Here is a 20,664-nt window from a genome sequence, read left to right as displayed (position 1 = left end):
GTTCAGGTATGACATTGCAGTAGCTATAGGGATTGCCCTCATAGCCATTGAGGCAATTGCAATGCGGCAGATGATGGCGCACATGGCATATGGCATTGGGACCGCAGATACCCGCGCATGGATCGCGGCAGTGCTGATTGACACAGGCCAAATTGCTTGGGCAATCCGAATTCAAAATACATTCTGGTCGGCAGCCGTCATAGGGATTGCCAAAGAATTCAGGCAAGCACTCACAGGCGCCAGCGCCATTCAATTCGCTACAGATCGCATTTGAGCCACAAGGACTTGGTACACAGGGCGAAGGTGATTCAATAATATCACGCTGTACATCGCAATTAATGAAGGGATTGCCAGTGTAGCCTTTTAAGCAGACGCACATGGGCGTATGATTGATGACGTAGCATTCGGCATTGTTACCACACACGCCCGGACAAGGATCACGGCATTTTTGGTTAAAGCATGCCAGATTTGTAGGGCAGTCAGCGCTGCTAGCGCATTCAGGCCGACAGTTGGGCGGTATTCCCATGAAACCAACAAGGCAGTTGCATTGAGCATTGTTTCCAACGTTGCGGCATTCGGAATTCGGTCCACAAGGCGAGGGCTTGCAGGGATCAACCACATCGTGTGTAAGAGGCGGCGGCGGCTGTGGATGGCATACTATGAAGGGATTCCCAGTGTAGGAGCTGATGCAACGACAGTTCGGGCTGTGATTAAGAACTCGGCATTCAGCGTTCTGACCGCAGGCACCCGCACAAGGATCGCTGCAACGCTGCTGCAGACAAGCCAAGTGCAGTGGACACTCTTCATTGCTAATACATTCCGGACGACATGATGGTGGCACACCCACAAATTGTGGCAGGCAGGAGCAGACAGCTTGTCCATTAATATTTCGACACTGTGCATTGGGTCCGCAAGGTGATAGTTGACAGGGATCGGAAACAACACGTGGAGGCGGCGGAGGCAATGGCAAGCATTGCACAAAAGCATTGCCCGTCATTTCAGCTGGGCAGTGGCACAAGGCCACATGGTTGTGAACCTCACATATTGCGTTCGAGCCGCATGTGCCCGGGCAGGGATCAATGCATTTTTGGCGCACGCAGGCGAGATTCTGGGCACACTCCGTGCTCAATATGCATTCCGGACGACAGCCAACCGATGGGTTTCCATGGAATTCGGGTAGACAGCTGCACTGTCCCTGGCTGCAAACACTATTGGGACCACACCTTACATGTAGGCATGGATCGTCATTCATCAAAGATGGTCGGGGTGCTGTTGGTGGGGCTTGACACGACACAAACGGATTGCCAGTCAATCCCGGTAAACACTGACAAACGGGGATATGATTTATGACCAGGCACTGAGCATTGAAGCCGCAGGCGCCTGTACAAGGATCACGGCAGCGCTGGTTTTGACAGGTCAGATGAGCGGGGCAGTCAGCATTGATACTACACTCGGGTCGACAGTTAGGTGGGCTGCCAAAATAGTTTGGTAAACAACTGCAAATAGCAGTGCCTTGAGTATCGTGACACTCAGCATATTGACCACATGGCGATGGAACACAAGGATTCGTATATCTATTCAACTGGACAATGGATGGGGCTGTAAACAGGGTAAGAAAATATGATTTGGAGCTTATATAGACCACATGGTAGCTCTTACGTGGTGCAGGGTAGCAGCGCGTGAAAGCATCCCCTTGGAAGTTTGGACGGCAGCTGCAAATAGGCGCATGGTGGTAGACACGACAGTCGGCATTGGTACCACAGACGCCAGGACATGGATCCCGACACTTTTGATTAATGCAGGCCTTATCTAAAACACACTCGCCACTGGTCACACATTCAGGTCGGCAGTTGGGCGGTGTGCCCACATACTCCGGCAAACATGAGCAGACAGCTTGGTCGTTCTTCTCGAGGCACTGGGAGTTTGGGCCACAGGGTGATGGCTGACAGGGATTTGCATACTCTCTCACAATGGCTAAAGGACAATAGGTCTTGTATATGATTTTTTATGGGATTTCTGTTAGTTTTACACTTACGTTTCTCGGGGAGCTGACAGTATCGATAGGGATCACCAACGAATGAGTTTAGGCAATGGCATGTAGGTAGGTGGTTAAGAACGCGACAAGCAGCATTTAGACCGCACACGCCCGGGCAAGGATCGCGACATTTCAACTGCTGACATGATTTGTCCGACGGACAGTCGCTATTGGAGACACACTCAGGTCGACAAGCTTCATATGGATTGCCATGGTAGTCGGGTAGGCATTGACAGGTGCCTGCATTGCCCTCCTGACGACATTGCGCATTGGCACCACAGGGATTTGGGTAACAGGGCTGCGTGCTTTCCTGTTTTTGAGTTATAGGGGCTTGCTGGCAGTTGGTGAAAGGATCGCCTGTATAACCAGGAGCACAATAGCACATGGCAACATGGCTAAGTACATGACAAACGGCATTGACGGCACAAGCGCCCGCGCAGGGATCCACACATTTTTGATTAACACACGCTTTATCGAACGTGCACTCCGAGTTAGTGACGCATTCCGGTCGACAGTTAGGCGGGGCTCCAATGTAAGTGGTTAGACAGCTGCATTGAGCTTGGTCTCCCACAGCCCGACATTCCGCGTAGGATCCACATGGCGAGGGTTGACAAGCGTGCTTTACAGGAATGATATCTCTCTGCGGTGGTGTTGGTAAACAGCCAAGGAAGGGATTGCCAATGTGTCGTGGTGGACAACTACATATGGGTGCATGGTCTACCACATGGCAGAGTGCATTGTATCCACAAGTGCCTGGGCAGGGATCGATGCACTTTTGCTGCTGGCATGCTAGACTAGGCAAGCAATCCGAGTTGCGTGTACATTCTGGACGACAGCTAGGTGGGCTGCCCACATAATCTTCAATGCAGGAGCAAACGGCGTTACCATTGAGCTCACGACAACGACTGTTAGGACCACATGGTGAAGGTGCACAAGGATTTGACGGTGGCAGGAATTGCTTTGGCGGTGTTTCACATTGAATGAACGCATTGCCTATCATGGGTGTTGGACAACGGCACATGGCAATATGGTTAAGTACATCACATATGGCGTTGGAGGCACAGGTTCCTGGACAGGGATTGATGCACTTGTTGCGGACACATGCACGATCACGAGGGCAGTCGGCGTTAAGCACGCATTCTGGACGGCAACCCACATAGGGGTCACCTTGGTATTCGGCAATACACGTGCAAATACCATTTTTACACTGGGCATTAAATCCACAGGGTGAGGGATTGCAGGGATCGTCGGTTACAATGGGCTTGGCTATAGGTAAGATATCAAAATTGATGAAAGTGGACCCAAACATTTGTGTTCTTTTTCTTACGTGGTTCAGGTTGGCAGAATGTAAATGGATCCCCTACATAACTGACGGGACATTGACAGCTGGGCACGTGGTTGCGCACCGTGCAGATCGCATTGTAGGCACAGGAACCAGAGCACGGATCAACGCAGCGCTGGTTTATGCATGCCAGACTGGGTAGACATTCGGCACTCTGTGTGCATTCGGGTCGGCAACTCGGCGGTACCCCAAAATACCCAGACAGGCAGCTACATATGGCCTGACCATTTACCTGGCGACATTGAGCATTAGCTCCACATGGAGACGGCTGACAGGGATCACGCACAGGTTCATGTAGCATCTGGGTGGGCGGTGCTAAATTTACCGAATGATTGGGTCAGTAGATGTGGCACAGAGCATAGACCAATTGACTTACGAGGTACGGGATAGCATCGCGTGAACGGATCTCCGGTATATCCTGACTGGCAGGCGCACAGCGGAGCATGATTTGTGGCATGACATAGCGCATTGCTGCCGCAAGCGCCAGGACAAGGATCAGCGCATTTGTGCTGTACGCAGGCCATGTCGAAGTTACATTCTGATGACAGCGTACACTCAGGACGACAACCAGGAGGAGTGCCTACGTACTCGGGCAAACATGAGCAAACAGCCTGTTCATTAACCTCTTTGCACTGACTATTGGGACCGCAGGGTGAGGGATGGCAGGGATTAACATACTCGCGAATGGCTGGAACAAATTAAATGTGTCCAATAAGGGTGGAGAGCAAAGCCAAGAGATGCTTACGTTTCTCTTCAAGGCTGCAGTAGCGATAGGGGTCACCCACATAGTTGCTAAGGCAATTGCAAGTTGGCAAATGATTTCTCACATAACACTCGGCATTGTGGCCACAGCTGCCAGGGCAAGGATCGCGGCACTTCTGATTAACACAGGCTCTATTAGATGGGCAGTCTGAATCAAGCACACATTCGGGACGGCAGCCTTCATAGGGATTGCCATAGTACTCGCGTAGACATTGGCAAGAGCCAATGCCATTTCGTTGATGACACTCGGCAAAAGTGCCGCAGGGATTGGGATTGCAAGGCTGTATCATCTCAGGTGGCTCATGCTGAATTGGTAAGCAGAGAACGAAAGGATCACCGCTATAGCCTTGTTGACAGTAGCACATCGCGCTGTGACTAAGCACATGGCATACAGCACCGATGCCGCAAAGGCCTGGACAAGGATCCGTGCAACGATTGTTTCTGCAAATCCGGGATGAAGCACAATCAGAGTTAGACAAGCACTCGGGTCGGCAGTTTGGTGGAGTTCCAAAGAAGCTCTCAAGACACGAACAGGATGGTATATCCCCATTACGTTGGCACTCACTGTTAGGACCACAAGGGGACGGTTGGCATGGATCCCGGGTCACAATATCCCGCAGTGGTTCGACTGTAGTTTTGACAGTTGCATCAATTAAGTTGAATTGTGTGGAATTTGGGAACTTACTAATTATATGGCACTGCACAAACGGATTACCCGTATAGCCAGGCTGACAGCTACAGAAGGGACTGTGACTGACCACCCTGCATTCGGCGTAGGCCCCACATGCGCCTGGACAGGGATCAACGCAATGTTGATTCTGGCAAGCACGACTGGGAGCACAGTCATAATTGGTGGTGCACTCGGGTCGACAAGATGGTGGTACGCCATAATAATTTTGTAGACAGCTGCAGATGGCCTGACCTTGCCTTTCGCGGCATTCAGCGTTTGCACCACAGGGCGATGGTTGGCAGGGATTCTGATAGACGGTCACTGAAGAGCGGTTTCAGTAGATTAGTTATTTGTCTCAAGGGTGGAACTATAAACATACTTTGTAGGGGACTGCATTGAATAAATGCATTGCCAGCCATGCCCCCCGGACAGTGGCACATTGCAATGTGATTGAAAACCTCGCAAGTGGCCCCGACGCCACATGTGCCTGGGCAGGGATCAACACATTTTTGCTGTACACAAGCGTGATTGCGAGGGCATTCAGAGTTGAGGACGCATTCTGGACGACAAGCGATGTAAGGGTCGCCCTGATATTCGGCAATGCACATGCACTGGCCTTCTCCCGAGCAGACTGCATTGCTCCCACAGGGACTGGGATTGCAAGGATCTCTGGGTTCTTCATAGGCTCGCGGCGCTGTATAAATCGTAGAAGTGTTGATGTACTGAAGGTCGAAAGCTTTCACCCAATTGCTTACGTGGTGCAGGCTGGCAAGCCACAAAGGCATCCCCAACGTAGCCGTGCAGGCAAACACAGCTAGGCGTATGATTGATCACACGACACTCAGTGTACTGACCGCAGGCTCCAGGGCAGGGATCAAGACACCGTTCACCAATGCAAGCCATGTGACTGGCGCAATCAGCATTGATGGTACACTCAGGTCGACAATGCGGCGGTGTGCCTAAATAATTGGTCTGGCAGGAACAAATCGCTTGTTCATGATGACTACGACATGTAGCGTACAGGCCACAAGGTGAGGATTCGCAGGGATCCCTATAGGGCGCCACATCTCGAAGCGGCGGTGGTGGAGCTAATATTTCGACAAAATCGTGTTACGTCGACTGATTATAGATATTTGCAGACAGATTTCTTACGTGTTGGTCGGGGTAGGCAGCGTACGAAAGGATCGCCCATCAGGCCTGCAGGACATATGCAAACGGGACTGTGATTGTGCACCTGACAAGTCGCTTGATGGCCGCAAACACCCGGGCATGGATCGACGCACTTGCGATTAATACATGCCCTGTTGGCTGGGCACTCAGCGTTCGAGGTACACTCGGGTCGACAATTGGGTGGCGCTCCCTTAAATTCGGAAAGACAGGAGCAGACCGCTTGACCCAGCACCTCTCGACATTGGGCATTCGAGCCACAAGGCGAGGGCAGACATGGATTAACATACTCGTGAACAAGTGCTAGAGTTAGGGTTAGGCAAATAGATAATACGCTTGGAATTAGTAACTACAACAGCTACGCCAAGTTAGATAGGCAACTCTACTTAATAGATTGAAACTAGCTTACGTGCTGCAGGCTGGTTACAGTAGCGATATGGATCTCCAACATATCCCGCGACGCAGGAACACATCGGCGTATGATTGACGACATTGCATTCGGCATTCTGTCCACAGCTACCTGGACAGGGATCGCGACACTTTTGCTGCTGACAGGCAAGATTCGATGGGCAGTCCGAATTAAGAATACACTCCGGTCGGCAACCCTCATAGGGGTTACCGAAGTAATCGGGCAGGCATTGACATGCTCCGGCACCATTGCGCTGTATGCACTCGGCATTTGCACCGCATGGCGATGGTTGGCAAGGATTAATAATCTCCACATCCTTTTCAATTGGCTGGCACTGTGTAAAAGGATCGCCCGTCAGTCCAGCGTCACAAACACACATAGCTGTATGTGAGACAACGCGACAAATAGCGTTTGCGCCACAAAGGCCGGGACAAGGATCGCGACACTTTTGATTAATACACGCCCGATTACTAGGACACTCGGAATTCACGACACATTCCGGCTTGCAGTAAGGTGGCGACCCCACAAAGTCTGCAAGACACGAACAAGATGGTGTCTCCCCAATGGCGCGGCACTCAGCGTTGGCTCCACAAGGTGATGGACGACAAGGATCTTCGGGCACAGTGTCACGCTGTGGTGGCTCGATAATTACCTGGCAGCCCAAAAATGGATTACCTGTATAGTGTGGCAAGCAGGTGCAGAACGGATTGTGATTGACTACACTACACTTCGCACTGCGACCACAGGCGCCGGGGCAGGGATCGACACACTTTTGATTCACACAGGCAAGCTGAGCGGAACACTCCGAGTTGCTGGTGCACTCAGGTCGACATAATGGTGGTGTGCCTACATATCCCGGCACACAGGAACAGACTGCCTGTTTATTGGCCTCTCGACATTGCGAATTCGGTCCGCATGGCGAAGGCTGGCAGGGCTGTACGGCGGCAGCTGCTGTCAAGTGAAAGATTCAGAATGGTCACTCCAATTGGTAACTTTAGAATTGTGTCATATTTACGTGGTATAGGGTGACACTGAAGGAATGCGTTGCCAGCATAGCCTTCGGGGCATGTACACATCGGTATGTGATTAATCACAGTACACAAGGCGTTGGTTGCACATGTGCCTGGGCAGGGATCGAAACACTTGTGCCGAGCGCAAGCGCGATCTCGCGGACAGTCCAAGCTAGTCAGGCATTCGGGACGACAACCGCTGTAGGGATCACCTTGATACTCAGGCAGACAGGTACAGGTGCCAGCATTACATATGGCATTGGGACCACACGGTGAGGGATTGCAAGGATCGTCGGCTTCCACAGCTATAGAGCAAGAGATTATGGTACTGTTGGCATTGTTTTTAGTACCAAGCTTACGTTTTGGTGGTGGTTCCGGCTGACAATGGCTGAATGGATCGCCGGTATAACCTGCTGGGCATGTGCAGCTGGGTGTGTGATTGATGACACTGCAAATGGCACCAAAGCCGCAGGAACCAGGGCAGGGATCCCGACATTTTTCATTTATGCAGGCCTGACTGCTGGGACAGTCTGAGTTAATACGACACTCGGGACGGCAGTTGGGTGGCACGCCCAGATAACCATTCAAACAAGAGCACGATGGGGCCTCGCCATGTGGACGACACTCGGAGTACGGACCGCAAGGTGAAGGTACACAAGGATCAATCGGTTGCTGTTGCACAACTGCAGTAGGCGGCGCGGCTTTACCCAAATCGGAATGTTTAAAATTATATATTGGAAGACAAGCGGAGCACTTACGAGGTATAGGTAAACAGCGATAGAAGGCATCGCCAGTATAACCATTGCGACACGAACAAATAGGACTATGGTTGACCACACGGCATAGGGCATTCTCGCCACAAGAACCTGGACAGGGATCTACACACTTCTTTGCTACACACGCCTTGTCCACCGCACACTCCGATGATATGGTGCATTCGGGTCGGCAGGCTGGCGGTGCACCCACATACTCGGGCAGGCAAGAGCAAACAGCCTGCTCATTGCTCTCCCGGCACTGGGAGTTGGGACCGCAGGGTGAGGGCTGGCAGGGATTCACATACTGCTTGATGGCTATAAAGGAAAGCAATAGACATCGATGTCTATATTGTTTCAATTGCTGGGGTTTGAGTATCCTTACGTTGACGATCCTGTTGACACAGGCGATATGGGTCACCACTGTAGCCAGTTAAACAGCTGCAGCTGGGCACATGATTGAGCACATTGCACACTGCACTGGGGCCACAGGTACCGGGGCAGGGATCTTGACACTTCTGTTGTTGGCAGGCAAGGTTCGACGGACAATCGGAGTCGAGCACACATTCAGGTCGGCATCCTTCGTAAGGATTGCCGAAAAATCCCTCAAGACACTGACATGAGCCAGCATCTTGTCGTGATGTGCAACGAGCATTTATTCCACAAGGACTAGGGTTGCATGGGTCCAACTGATCCAACTGGTGAATTTTTTTCTCCACACACTGCACGAAGGGATCACCGTCCAGATTGTCAGGACAAAAGCAACTCGGAGTATGTGATAGCACGCGGCACACAGCCGCTTGCCCACACAGGCCAGGACATGGATCCCGACACTTCTGCTTTATGCAAGCCTGATGTGTTGGACACTCCGAACTAGTCACACACTCTGGACGGCAGTTGGGCGGTGTGCCGCTGTAGTCGGGCAAGCAGGTACATGAGGGTGTCTCGTTTATCTCGCGGCATTCGGCGTAAGGTCCACAGGGTGAAGGTTGGCAGGCATGTCGCGGTGGCGGCGCTGGGGGCTCGATAATCGGTTGACAGCTAACAAACGGATTGCCAGTATAGTGATCCAGGCAACGACAGAATGGACTGTGGTTCGTCACATGGCATTGGGCATTGCGGCCGCAAACACCAGGACATGGATCACTGCACTTTTGATTGAGACACGCCAAATTTAAGGGGCATTCTGAGTTTGATGTGCATTCGGGTCGACAGAATGGTGGACTGCCGATGAAAGACGTAATGCAAGAGCAGATGGCTTGTTGATTTATCACTCGACACTGAGAATTTGGTCCACAAGGTGATGGCTGACATGGGTTGTGCACGACGTCGAGTTCTACAAAAGGTTAAACACTGTATAGTCGAACTGGAAACAGGTACAACCGCATATTGCTGATGGCTTACGTTTCACGGGGTTGCACGCTACAAAAGCATTGCCTTCCATGCCATCGGGACAGCGGCAGTTGGGTATGTGGTTGAGCACTTCGCAAATGGCAGTAGACGCACAAGTGCCGGGACAAGGATCAACACACGTATGACGCACACAAGCGAGATTGCGGGCACAATCCGCGTGGAGAACACATTCCGGACGACAGCTGACAAAAGGATCTCCGTGGTATTCAGATATGCAGGTGCATTGACCGTTATGACACTGGGCATTAGCACCACATGGCGAGGGATTGCATGGGTCTTGAGGTGCAGGCGGGACTTCAACTATTATGTAAACTGAGGATTAGTTTTTGCTATTGAGTGTAATCTAAACATAGTTCTTACTTTTTTGAGGCGGCTCTGGATTGCAAACAATAAATGGATCACCGGTATAACCCACTAAACAACTACAAATTGGAGTGTGGTTGATTACATTGCACTGTGTGTTAAGCCCGCAGGAGCCGGGGCAAGGATCGCGACACTTTTGATTGATGCATGCCTGATGACTCGGACATTCAGCATTGATGGAACACTCGGGTCGGCAGTTAGGTGGCGTGCCCAGATAATTGGGCAGGCAGGAACACAATGGTGTTCCATAAATGTCACGACATTGGGAGTTGGCACCACAAGGCGAGGGGACACAAGGATCAAGAGGCTCACGTTCAATTGCCACAACAGATGGAGCTAAAAATATCATTCAATAGTCAGTCAGATTCCATTGCGACTTCATTTGTATTCATTGGCTTACGCGGCATTCTATAGCAACGAGTAAAGGCGTCGCCTGTAAATCCATTTAGGCAGGTGCAGATGGGACTGTGGTTTCGAACACGGCACTCAGCCTGTTGGCCACAGACATTAGGGCACGGGTCAACGCATTTGCGATTAACACAAGCCTTATCAGCTGCGCATTCGGAGCTACTAGTGCATTCAGGCCGACAGGCGGGTGGGCTGCCAACAAATTCCGTTAGACAGGAGCAGACCGCTTGCGTGTTGACTTCGCGGCAACGCGAATTGGGACCGCAGGGTGATGGTTGACAGGGATTCACATAGACAAGTTCGGCTGTAAGAAATGTTGTGTAAGCATTTCGCTCCATAGTTTTGGTCATCAGGACAGTCTTACGTGGTTCGTTTTCTACAATGCGGCAGGAACTATAGGGATCGCCAGTGTACCCGTTTAGACAATTGCAAGTGGCCAAGTGGTTAATAACTTGGCACTCGGCATTCTGGCCACATGTGCCTGGGCAGGGATCACGGCACTTTTGTTGCTGACAAACTCTATTTGATGGACAGTCTGAGTTGAGCACACACTCTGGTCGGCAGCCCTCGTAGGGATTGCCAAAGTATTCAGGTAGACACTGACAAGAGCCAGCACCGCCACGTTCCTCACACTTTGCATTGACGCCGCAAGGACTCGGATTGCAGGGCTGTATCTGCTCGACTGTTGCTTCAATAATGGCATTGCACTGGGCAAATGGATCACCTGTGAACCCTCTATCACACAGGCACATGGCCGTATGGCTGAAAACACGACAATTCGCGTTAAGACCACAAAGTCCTGGGCAAGGGTCTACGCATTTCTGATTGACGCAGGCTTGGTTGGTGGCGCACTCCGAGTTGGATATGCATTCTGGTCGGCAATTTGGTGGAGCACCCGAAAATTCGGGCAGGCAAGAGCAAGATGGGGAATCACCTGAGACACGGCATTCAGAGTTGGGGCCACAGGGTGACGGTTGACACGGATTTTGTGGCGTAACATCACGTTGCGGAACTACTGTAAAGAGTTGTTGTTGTATCTCTGGCAAGTTGCTTACATTTAGAAGTGGCTTACTAATCTGTTCACATCGCACAAAAGGATTGCCCGACATACCCGTGGGGCAACTGCAGAAGGGGCTGTGATTTACCACATTGCATAGAGCATTAAAGCCGCAGGTGCCGGGACAGGGATCACGACACTTCATATTTTGACAAGCTTGATTGGCCGCGCAATCCGAGTTGGTAACACATTCTGGTCGACATTGTGGCGGACTGCCGACATAGTCGACCAGGCAAGAGCAGACAGCGGTCTGTTGCACCACACGGCACTGGCTGTTGGGTCCACATGGTGAAGGTTGGCAGGGATTCTGTTGCGCTGGTGCTGGTACAGGGCGGCATTCAAAGAATGCATTGCCTGACATTTGATCTGGACAGCGACAAATAGGCACATGATTGTTCACCTCGCAAATCGCATTTATTCCGCAAGTACCAGGGCAGGGATCAATGCACTTATTTCGTATGCAAGCACGATTATGGGGACAGTCTGTATTGAGAACACATTCCGGGCGACAGCCGACATTTGGATCACCTTGGTATTCGGCTATGCATGTGCATTTACCACCGTTGCATTGGGCATTAGCACCACACGGTGATGGGTTGCACGGATCGTCCCTTATAGGTGGCAAAGTTGCTGCAAAACGGTGAAAAGTGTCATGTTGGAATATATTGGGGTACAAACTAAACACCTACGTTCTGGTGGCTTGAGATTGCAGGTAGTGAATGGATTACCAATGTAACCCTCGCTGCAGGCACAGAGTGGCGTATGGTTTATTACGCTACAAATGGCATTTAAGCCACATGCACCTGGGCAGGGATCGCGACATTTCTGATTAATGCATGCCTGCTGGCTAGGACATTCCGAATTAATGATACATTCTGGATGACAATTTGGTGCCTGACCAATAAACGTTGCTAGGCAGGAACATGCTGGAATTCCATTAATGTTGCGACACTCAGAGTGCGGGCCGCAGGGTGTAGGCACGCAAGGATCACGCAACGGTTCATGTTGTACTTCAATTGGCGGCGCTGCAGGACACGAATAGATTTGGGTAGAGTTCAGCTATCGAGTATTAGATAACTTGGCTTACGTGGCATTGGGAAGCATTTTGTAAAGGCATCGCCTGTGAAGCCACTGACACAAGTGCAGATAGGACTGTGATTGCGTACACGGCACATCGCATTGCTGCCGCAGGTATTGGCCACGCAGGGATTGACACATTTCTGATTCAGACAGGCCTTATCAACAGTACATTCCGATGAGATTGTGCACTCGGGTCGGCAGGCAGGTGGGGCGCCAATGAACTGGGGCAGACACGAGCAGACGGCCTGCTCATTTGTAACGCGACACTGTGAGTTAGGACCGCACGGCGTGGGCTCACACGGATTCGTGTATTCGTTACGTATAGCTACAGCGAATATATATGTGCAATGGTTAAGAGTGCCAATTGGACATGTATGTGATTGCTTACGTTCGACAGGACGTGTACAACGTTGATAGGGATCCCCTATGTACCCGGGTAGACAATTACAGGATGGCAGATGGTTAATAACCTGACAGGCGGCGTTTTGCCCACAGGTACCGGGGCAAGGATCCTGACACTTTTGCTGCAGGCAGGCACGATTCGATGCGCAATCAGAGTCTAGCATACACTCGGGTCGACAACCATCGTAGGGATTGCCAAAGTATTCCGGCAGACATTGGCAAGATCCAGCTCCGTCACGCTCGCGACAAATGGCATTTGCTCCACAGGGACTGGGGCTGCAGGGTGTACGCACTTCGATATCGCGTTCAATTGCTGGACTGCACTGGACGAAGGGATCCCCAGTGAAACCTTGCTGGCAGATGCATTGCACCACATGGCTGACTACCCGACAATCAGCATTCAAGCCACAGCGCCCTGGACAAGGATCTGCACACTTCTGGCTTATGCAGGCCAGTTGACTGCTGCAGTCTGAGCTGGTGACGCACTCTGGTCGGCAGTTCGGTGGACGTCCTATATAGGTTTCGAGACAGGAACAAGCGGGCGCGTCGCCAATGGTACGACATTGAGCGTAGGGGCCACAGGGTGATGGCCGGCATGGATCAGTTGGCTGAATGTCACGTACAGGTTCAACTAAGAATGGCTTATTATAGAAGTATTTTTCAAAGATTTCTTAGAAAATGCCCTTACTTTGGGGTTGACAACGTATGAAGGGATTGCCAGTGAAGCGGGTAGGACAAGTGCAGAAGGGACTGTGATTGACAACAGCACAGTTGGCGCCCACCCCGCAAGTACCAGGACATGGGTCTCCACAAAGCTGATTGAGACACGCTTGGGTAGGCGCGCATTCGGCATTAGAGGTACATTCGGGCCTACAGGTGGGTGGGGCACCAATGTAGCTTGGCAAACAGGAGCACACAGCTTGCTGGTTGACTTCGCGGCACTGAGAGTTTGGACCACAGGGCGACGGCTGGCAAGGATTGGTGGTGATAACATTTTCTGTAGACGAATGTCGAATATTAGTAAGAAAGGCAGAAATAGTTCTCCACATCGACGTACTCGGAACGGGCGTGCAACGTATAAAGGCGCTGCCAGTTGTACCATCGGGGCACCTGCACATGGGTATGTGATTAATGACATCGCAAATGGCATTCTCGCCGCAAGTGCCCGGGCATGGATTAGAGCATTTGTTGCGCAGACAGGCCTTATCGCGCGGACAATCAGAGTTAAGCACACATTCCGGACGGCAACCGGTATACGGATCACCATGGAACTCGGGCAAACAATTACAGATACCGTCGTTACACTGGGCATTTGGACCACACGGTGAAGGTTGACAACGGTCAACATATTCGTCTAGAGATTATAACGAGTTAGAGATACTTGACCTTTGGTATTTGAATGGGAAACTCACTTATCACGGGTTCTGGTGGTGCCAGACGACAACTGCTAAACGGATCACCTGTATAACCTAAAGGACAAGTACATATCGGTGTATGGCTGATGACACTGCAATCCGCTCCAAAGCCGCAAGACCCAGGGCAGGGATCTATACACTTTTCGCGTATACACGCCATGTTCGAGGCGCACTCTGCACTAATAGTACATTCTGGTCGACAGTTTGGCGGTGTGCCAATGTATTCTAGTAGACATGTGCAGGATGGAACGCCTTGTACATTGCGGCATTGGCTATTAAGGCCACAGGGCGTCGGCACACAAGGATCACGTTCAACGCGGTCAATGGCCGGGGTGGGTGCTGGGTTGGGAAAATCAATATCGCTATGATATAATCTATTTGGGATAGGACTAGTTTGCTTACGTGGCAGGGTATAACAACGTGTAAAAGGATCGCCCGTGAAACCGCGACGACACTGACAAAGAGGACTGTGATTATGAACGCGGCATTCGGCATTGATGCCGCATGTGCCCGGACAAGGATCCTGACAGCGTTGACTAACGCATGCTTTTTCGGTGGGGCACTCAGTGCTCAACACACACTCGGGTCGACAGTTCGGTGGCAAACCGATGTAGAGCTCAAGACAGGAGCAAACCGCTTGGCCATTTAGCTCGCGGCACTGGGAGTTGGGACCACATGGTGAGGGACGACAGGGTTGAGTGGGTTCGGCCAGACGTATAGCTGTAAAGGGTATCTTGTAGTTGTTTTTCAGGTGCTGAGTTAGGTGGGGCTTACGTTGAACTGGTTCCACATGGCAGTAACGATACGGATCACCAGTGTAACCGCTGCGACATGTGCACGTAGGAAGGTGGTTCGTTACCCGGCAGTCGGCATTTGTGCCACAAGTGCCAGGGCAGGGATCGCGACACTTCTGTTGTTGACACGCCTTATTCGATGGACAGTCGGAATTACGTACGCATTCAGGTCGACAGGACTGATAGGGATCGCCAAAGTAATCGGGAAGGCACTGACAAGAGCCAATTCCATTGCGCTCACGACAGACGGCGTTCGATCCACAAGGATTTGGTTCGCAGGGTGTGACCTGTTCATTGACTATCCGTTCTGTTCTCGGGAAAGATTGTTACAGATAAAGAGGTTGGAAGAGAAGAGAGTTTTGGCAAAAACTTTAATAGTTGTTCCTTAGTATTTCAATTTTAGTACGAACGAACACACCTGGCAGTGCCTTTAGCTTAAGCAGTTTGCAATTTATTAGTCCAATCGGGGTTTTGGTTTTTGGCGGTGGGATTAGAGCACGGATTAGGTGTTGGTTTTCTTCAATTAATATTTTTAAATTTCTCACTTAAAGTGCTTTCGGCGCGTTAGGTTTAGTTTTTAGTGCTGTTAAACGCTGTGCGTTGCGTATTGTGATGCTGTGCGCAGTGGTTTTGTGCAGTGTTGCATAACGTAAAATGAATATTTTGTTTTCATACGTGGCATGACGTAATTAAAACAAGTGTTTCGTGTCATCTTATATTCATCGATTTATTGCATTTGTTAATTAAATTAAATATTTGGCACTACAGAGTTATAGATCTAAGTACTTATTCATATAATAACTAATTGCTAATAATCATTATGCGCTGATTAGTTTCATGTTTTTGTAATTGTTTATAGTCCTTTGGCGAACCGTTGTTACAATTAAGGTAAAAAAGGCAAAACACTTTGGTCGATAGCAACGCAGTACTCAATTTGGGAGAATTTTTGGGTATTTTTAGAGTTTCCAATTGGGGTTAGGGTCCATAATTCAGAGGTTAGGTTGTGGATTTGTACGATTTTGGGCCAAGCAAAACAAATAAGTATAAGCATTTCATGGGTTCAACATTGATTCGAAAAACTGGATCAAAATATTACTTTCCAAAGCATTAAAATAACAAAGTCAAGGGTTAGGTCTGCTCAAGGCGGTCGACTGAGGCAGATATATATAAGGCAACAAAAAGGCGAGGCAAGTTTGCATATTGTGTTCAGGCGTTAAGGGCGTTTAAAAGCAAATATAATATAATATCAAAATATCAAAATAATATCTTAAATTAATTAAATATGTTGACTACTGCCACACACAAACACTTCCAAAGCCAACAACAGTTCAGACAACTCGTACAGAACTGTGTAGATTTAAAATCGCATTTTGCTCAAGTGTTGATAAATAGGTGGAATACTTTGAGTATTTTGAAAACACTTCTTTTGCAATGCATTGTGCGTGTGTGTGCGATAGCCAAAAATTGTAATGCAAATTCGTGTAAATTGTTTGTGTAAATATCTCAATAACTAAGCGCATTAGAACAAGTTGTGAGTGTGTAAAGTGATTCGGTGCACGTTGGTTGTGAAATACACGTAATTAGTGCTAAAACATATATAAAGCGAGGTTGCTCGATGCATGAGCATGTTACAATTTCTAACATTTGGCACGTTAATTTTAAAAAAGTTAATATTCAAAATAAATGTTCGCAGAAAAATTAAAAAGTCTAAGAGAAATAGTCGAAGAAATCAGTCGAAGCTGTATATATTACCCATTTAGTTCTTCTTTTAGTTTGGTTTTGATATTTGATATTGTTTATATGCCTCTTACTTCCTAAATTTCTTTGATCATATAGGCGGTCAACAATCAAGACTGACGGACAAATTATATTTATATTACAGGATCTGTAATTTTACTTTATTTTATTTAGAAGAAACTTAAATCAAACAGTCAGTGTAATTGAAACAACTCCAATTTCATCACTAAACACATCAAAAACACCTTTGCCAATAATTCTAATGCGCATTTAACGAATGTGAAACTGATGGGTCGTATGGGTATAACATGTATCACTTGAGATCAGGGGAGATTTATAATAACAATAATTGTATATGATTAATTTGATTTATTTTAAGAAGCACTGGGTGGGTGTCAGTTTCACATTCAGCTTTCTCTATTAAGGCGTAAACAGTTGCGAATACATGTAATTGCAGTGAATCTTCAGTAAAGCTGTGACTATTAAGCAGGTATACAAGTAGGTGGGCGATAGACGTCCATTAAAGCAACCAAAACCAAGCAAGTTTACGCCTTGACCTAACAACTATATTGTGTGTGTAATAAATAAAAACGGTTTCCTACCTTGTTCCGGTTGGCAGCCCGTGAAAGGATCTCCAGTGTAGCCTACATCGCATGTGCAAATGGTTTGATGATTGGCCACGTTGCAGCGGGCATTTAATCCGCAGGCGCCCACACAAGGGTCGGCACACTTCTGCCGTATGCATGCTTTAGTGGGTGAACATTCTGGATTGATGGTGCACTCCGGTCGGCAGTTTGGCGGAGTGCCAATAAATGTAGCTGCGCACGAGCAAGCTGGATTTCCATTCAACTCCTTGCACTCCGAATTCGGTCCACATGGTGATGGTACGCAAGGATTGCTCGGACTCACTGGCGTGGGTTTGCGTTCTTCCTGGTAGCAGCGAGTGAATGGATCACCCGTATAGCCCGTATTGCAAGAGCAAGACGGATTATGATTAATCACTTGGCAGCGCGCAAACTGGCCGCAAGCTCCAGGACAGGGATCAACGCACTTCTTCTGTATGCAAGCTGTTTGCAGCGAACACTCTGAGCTAACAATGCACTCGGGCTTGCACGCTGGTGGTGAGCCCAACATGCCCGGCTGGCAGGCACAGACAGCACCCTGGGCAGAGACATGGCATAAGCTATTGGGTCCGCACGGATTTGGTTGGCATGGATCCTTGGCCACAGGAGTCTCTTGGCGACAGTGGACAAATGGATCGCCCGTGTACCCTTGCAAACAGCTACATATAGGTATGTGATTTGAGACATCACATTGTGAGTTCTGGCCACAGGTGCCGGGGCATGGATCAACGCATTTTCTGTTCAGGCAAGCTTTGTTTGGTGAGCAATCGGTACTGAGTGTGCATTCTGGACGACAGCCGCTATATGGATCACCCTGGTATTCAGGCAGGCAGCTGCAAATGCCGTTGCGGCATTCGGCGTTGGCACCGCATGGCTGCAGGTCACATGGATCCTGTGATGGTACTTGTGGCTGTGTTGTTTTTTCAATAACCTCAACACATTGCACAAACGGGTCGCCAGTAAAGCCATCGCGGCACGTGCATATAGCCAGATGATTTTGTATCCGACACTCAGAGTTGATACCGCAGGAGCCCTCACATGGATTGCGGCACTTTTCTGCAATGCAGGTACGATCTGAGGCGCAATCTGTATTCACAATGCACTCTGGCCGGCAGTTGGGAGGTGCTCCAATGTAGTTTGGCAGACAGGAGCAGGATGCCTGGTCGCCTCGCGCACGGCATTCGGAATAGAGGCCGCAGGGTGAGGGCTGGCATGGATTCTTTTCCTTGGGGGTGTCCTTGGGCTCGGCAACTTCAGGTGCTGGATAACAGCGAGCGAACGGATCACCAGTCATGTCTTGCGGACAGCTGCAGATGGGATTATGGTTGATCACCTCACACTTGGCATTGATGCCGCAAGTGCCGGCGCACGGATTGGCGCAGCGGAACTTATGGCACGCCTTATTCTGTGGACACTCGGCATTTACTGTACACTCTGGTTTACAATTGGGCGGTGCGCCAATGAATGTCTCCAAGCAGGAGCATACGGCCAATCCATTGGACAAACGGCACTTGCTGTTAGCGCCGCATGGCGAAGGGCTGCACGGGTCACCAACTGGTGCTGGTATTGTTGGTTCGACGCGTCGACAATTGGAGAACGGATCGCCAGTGTATCCATCGTTGCAAACGCAATTTGGCACATGGTTGAGCGCATAGCATTGAGCGTTTGATCCGCAAATGCCGGGGCAGGGATCTTGACATTTATTCCTTATACAAGCCTTGTCCGTGGGACAGTCTGAGCTAAGCACGCACTCTGGTCGACAGCCATCATAGGGATTGCCCTGATACTCGTCAATACACTTGCAGGCTGCGGCGCCATTGCGCTCGATGCATTCGGCATTTGCACCACATGGTGAAGGCTCACATGGTTTCGGCTGCTCCTCACGCTGCAACACGCACTGTACAAAAGCATTGCCGGCATAACCAGGCGGGCATGAGCAGGAAACGGAGTGGCCGATAACGCGGCACTCGGAATTAGTGCCACAGGAGCCTGGACAGGGATCGCGACACTTGTTGTTTATGCAGGCCTGTGTGGAGGGGCAATCTGGATTGATGATGCATTCTACACGGCAGTTGGGTGGTGATCCAAAATACTCGGGAAGACATTGGCATACAGGTCCCTTATCATCGGCTTTACATATTGAGTTGGGTCCGCAGGGGGATGGCACGCATGGATCACTTGGAGGTTGCTCTTGATCTACGTCCTTTTGTGTGGGTATTTCAGTGCAGCCCTTAAATGGATCACCAGTAGTGCCTGGTGGACAGCCACATATAGGACTGTGATTAATAACCTCACAGCGTGCTTCAATGCCACATGCTCCAGCGCAGGGATCCACGCACTTCCGGTTGACACACGCTTGCACTGCTGAGCACTCACTAGACACGACGCATTCAGGTCGGCATTGAGGTGGTGCTCCAATGAAGCCTTCCAGGCATGAGCAGACCGCATGTCCATTAACATCGCGACACTGACTATTAGCACCACAGGGTGAGGGCGAGCAGGCTTTGATCTCCGGCGTAGTTTCAATAGTTTTTGGACGGCAGTTGGTGAACGGATCACCCTCATAGCCTTGTTGGCATGAGCAGACGGGTATGTGATTCATAACCTCGCAGACAGCATTATTTCCGCAGGTTCCTGGGCAGGGATCCACGCATTTGTTGCGCATGCAAGCCTTATCCCGGGAACAATCCGAAGACAGTGTGCATTCGGGGCGACAACCCTCGTAGGGATTACCCTGATAATTATTCTGACAGCGACACTCACCGCCAAAGCAGTCGGCATTCGGTCCACAGGGGTTGGGACTGCATGGATCATCGGGTCGCGGTACAACCTTTACTTCTGGCAGTTTGCTGCAGCGTACAAACGGATCACCAGTGAAGCCGTCGATGCAGTTACAAATTGGTAGATGATTAAGTACATGACATTTGGCCTCAAATCCGCAGGAGCCTGGGCAAGGGTCGCGACACTTCTGATTGATGCACGCCTCAGTGGATCCACATTCCGAGTTCAGCACACACTCAGGTCGACAACGCGGTGGAGCGCCAATAAAGTCTGGTAGGCAAGAGCAGGCCGGACTACCGCCAACAACTTGGCACTTAGAGTTTGGGCCGCAAGGTGAGGGCACACAGGAAGGTGCAGGCGGTTCAGGTGTGGTCACATCGTGCGTAATCGCTGCAAAGGGTCAAGTGTTAGTTTTAAGAATTTTCATAAAATTCCGTTGAATAC

General features: G+C 50.0%; 1 protein-coding gene across 1 annotated transcript in view; it reads right to left on the bottom strand.

Annotated features, from left to right (window-relative positions):
- Nucleotides 1-20,664, bottom strand: part of LOC115763502 — a 95,870-nt gene that overhangs the window by 20,621 nt on the left and 54,585 nt on the right. The window contains exons 30-58 of the mRNA XM_030706099.1: nt 17,419-20,610; nt 15,060-15,386; nt 14,688-15,005; nt 14,283-14,624; nt 13,928-14,224; nt 13,559-13,867; nt 12,857-13,501; nt 12,476-12,793; nt 12,078-12,413; nt 11,404-12,018; nt 10,696-11,346; nt 10,324-10,635; nt 9,921-10,259; nt 9,552-9,860; nt 8,539-9,483; nt 8,154-8,465; nt 7,755-8,096; nt 7,401-7,700; nt 6,386-7,336; nt 5,962-6,279; nt 5,565-5,897; nt 5,189-5,503; nt 4,825-5,130; nt 4,123-4,767; nt 3,754-4,065; nt 3,363-3,692; nt 2,036-3,301; nt 1,660-1,974; nt 1-1,599 (exon numbers count right to left, since the gene is read on the bottom strand). Of these exons, the coding sequence (XP_030561959.1) occupies nt 1-1,599; nt 1,660-1,974; nt 2,036-3,301; nt 3,363-3,692; nt 3,754-4,065; nt 4,123-4,767; nt 4,825-5,130; nt 5,189-5,503; nt 5,565-5,897; nt 5,962-6,279; nt 6,386-7,336; nt 7,401-7,700; nt 7,755-8,096; nt 8,154-8,465; nt 8,539-9,483; nt 9,552-9,860; nt 9,921-10,259; nt 10,324-10,635; nt 10,696-11,346; nt 11,404-12,018; nt 12,078-12,413; nt 12,476-12,793; nt 12,857-13,501; nt 13,559-13,867; nt 13,928-14,224; nt 14,283-14,624; nt 14,688-15,005; nt 15,060-15,386; nt 17,419-20,610 (16,899 nt within the window). The remainder of the gene's footprint in view (nt 1,600-1,659; nt 1,975-2,035; nt 3,302-3,362; nt 3,693-3,753; nt 4,066-4,122; nt 4,768-4,824; nt 5,131-5,188; nt 5,504-5,564; nt 5,898-5,961; nt 6,280-6,385; nt 7,337-7,400; nt 7,701-7,754; nt 8,097-8,153; nt 8,466-8,538; nt 9,484-9,551; nt 9,861-9,920; nt 10,260-10,323; nt 10,636-10,695; nt 11,347-11,403; nt 12,019-12,077; nt 12,414-12,475; nt 12,794-12,856; nt 13,502-13,558; nt 13,868-13,927; nt 14,225-14,282; nt 14,625-14,687; nt 15,006-15,059; nt 15,387-17,418; nt 20,611-20,664) is intronic.

Source organism: Drosophila novamexicana, unplaced genomic scaffold, assembly GCF_003285875.2.
Source record: "Drosophila novamexicana strain 15010-1031.04,08,12 unplaced genomic scaffold, DnovRS2.1 tig00000739-arrow-arrow-pilon, whole genome shotgun sequence".
In the NCBI taxonomy this organism is placed as follows: Eukaryota; Metazoa; Arthropoda; class Insecta; order Diptera; family Drosophilidae; genus Drosophila; species Drosophila novamexicana.
Note: the sequence above shows the minus strand (reverse complement) of the source record. Positions and strands in the feature narration are given on the sequence as shown.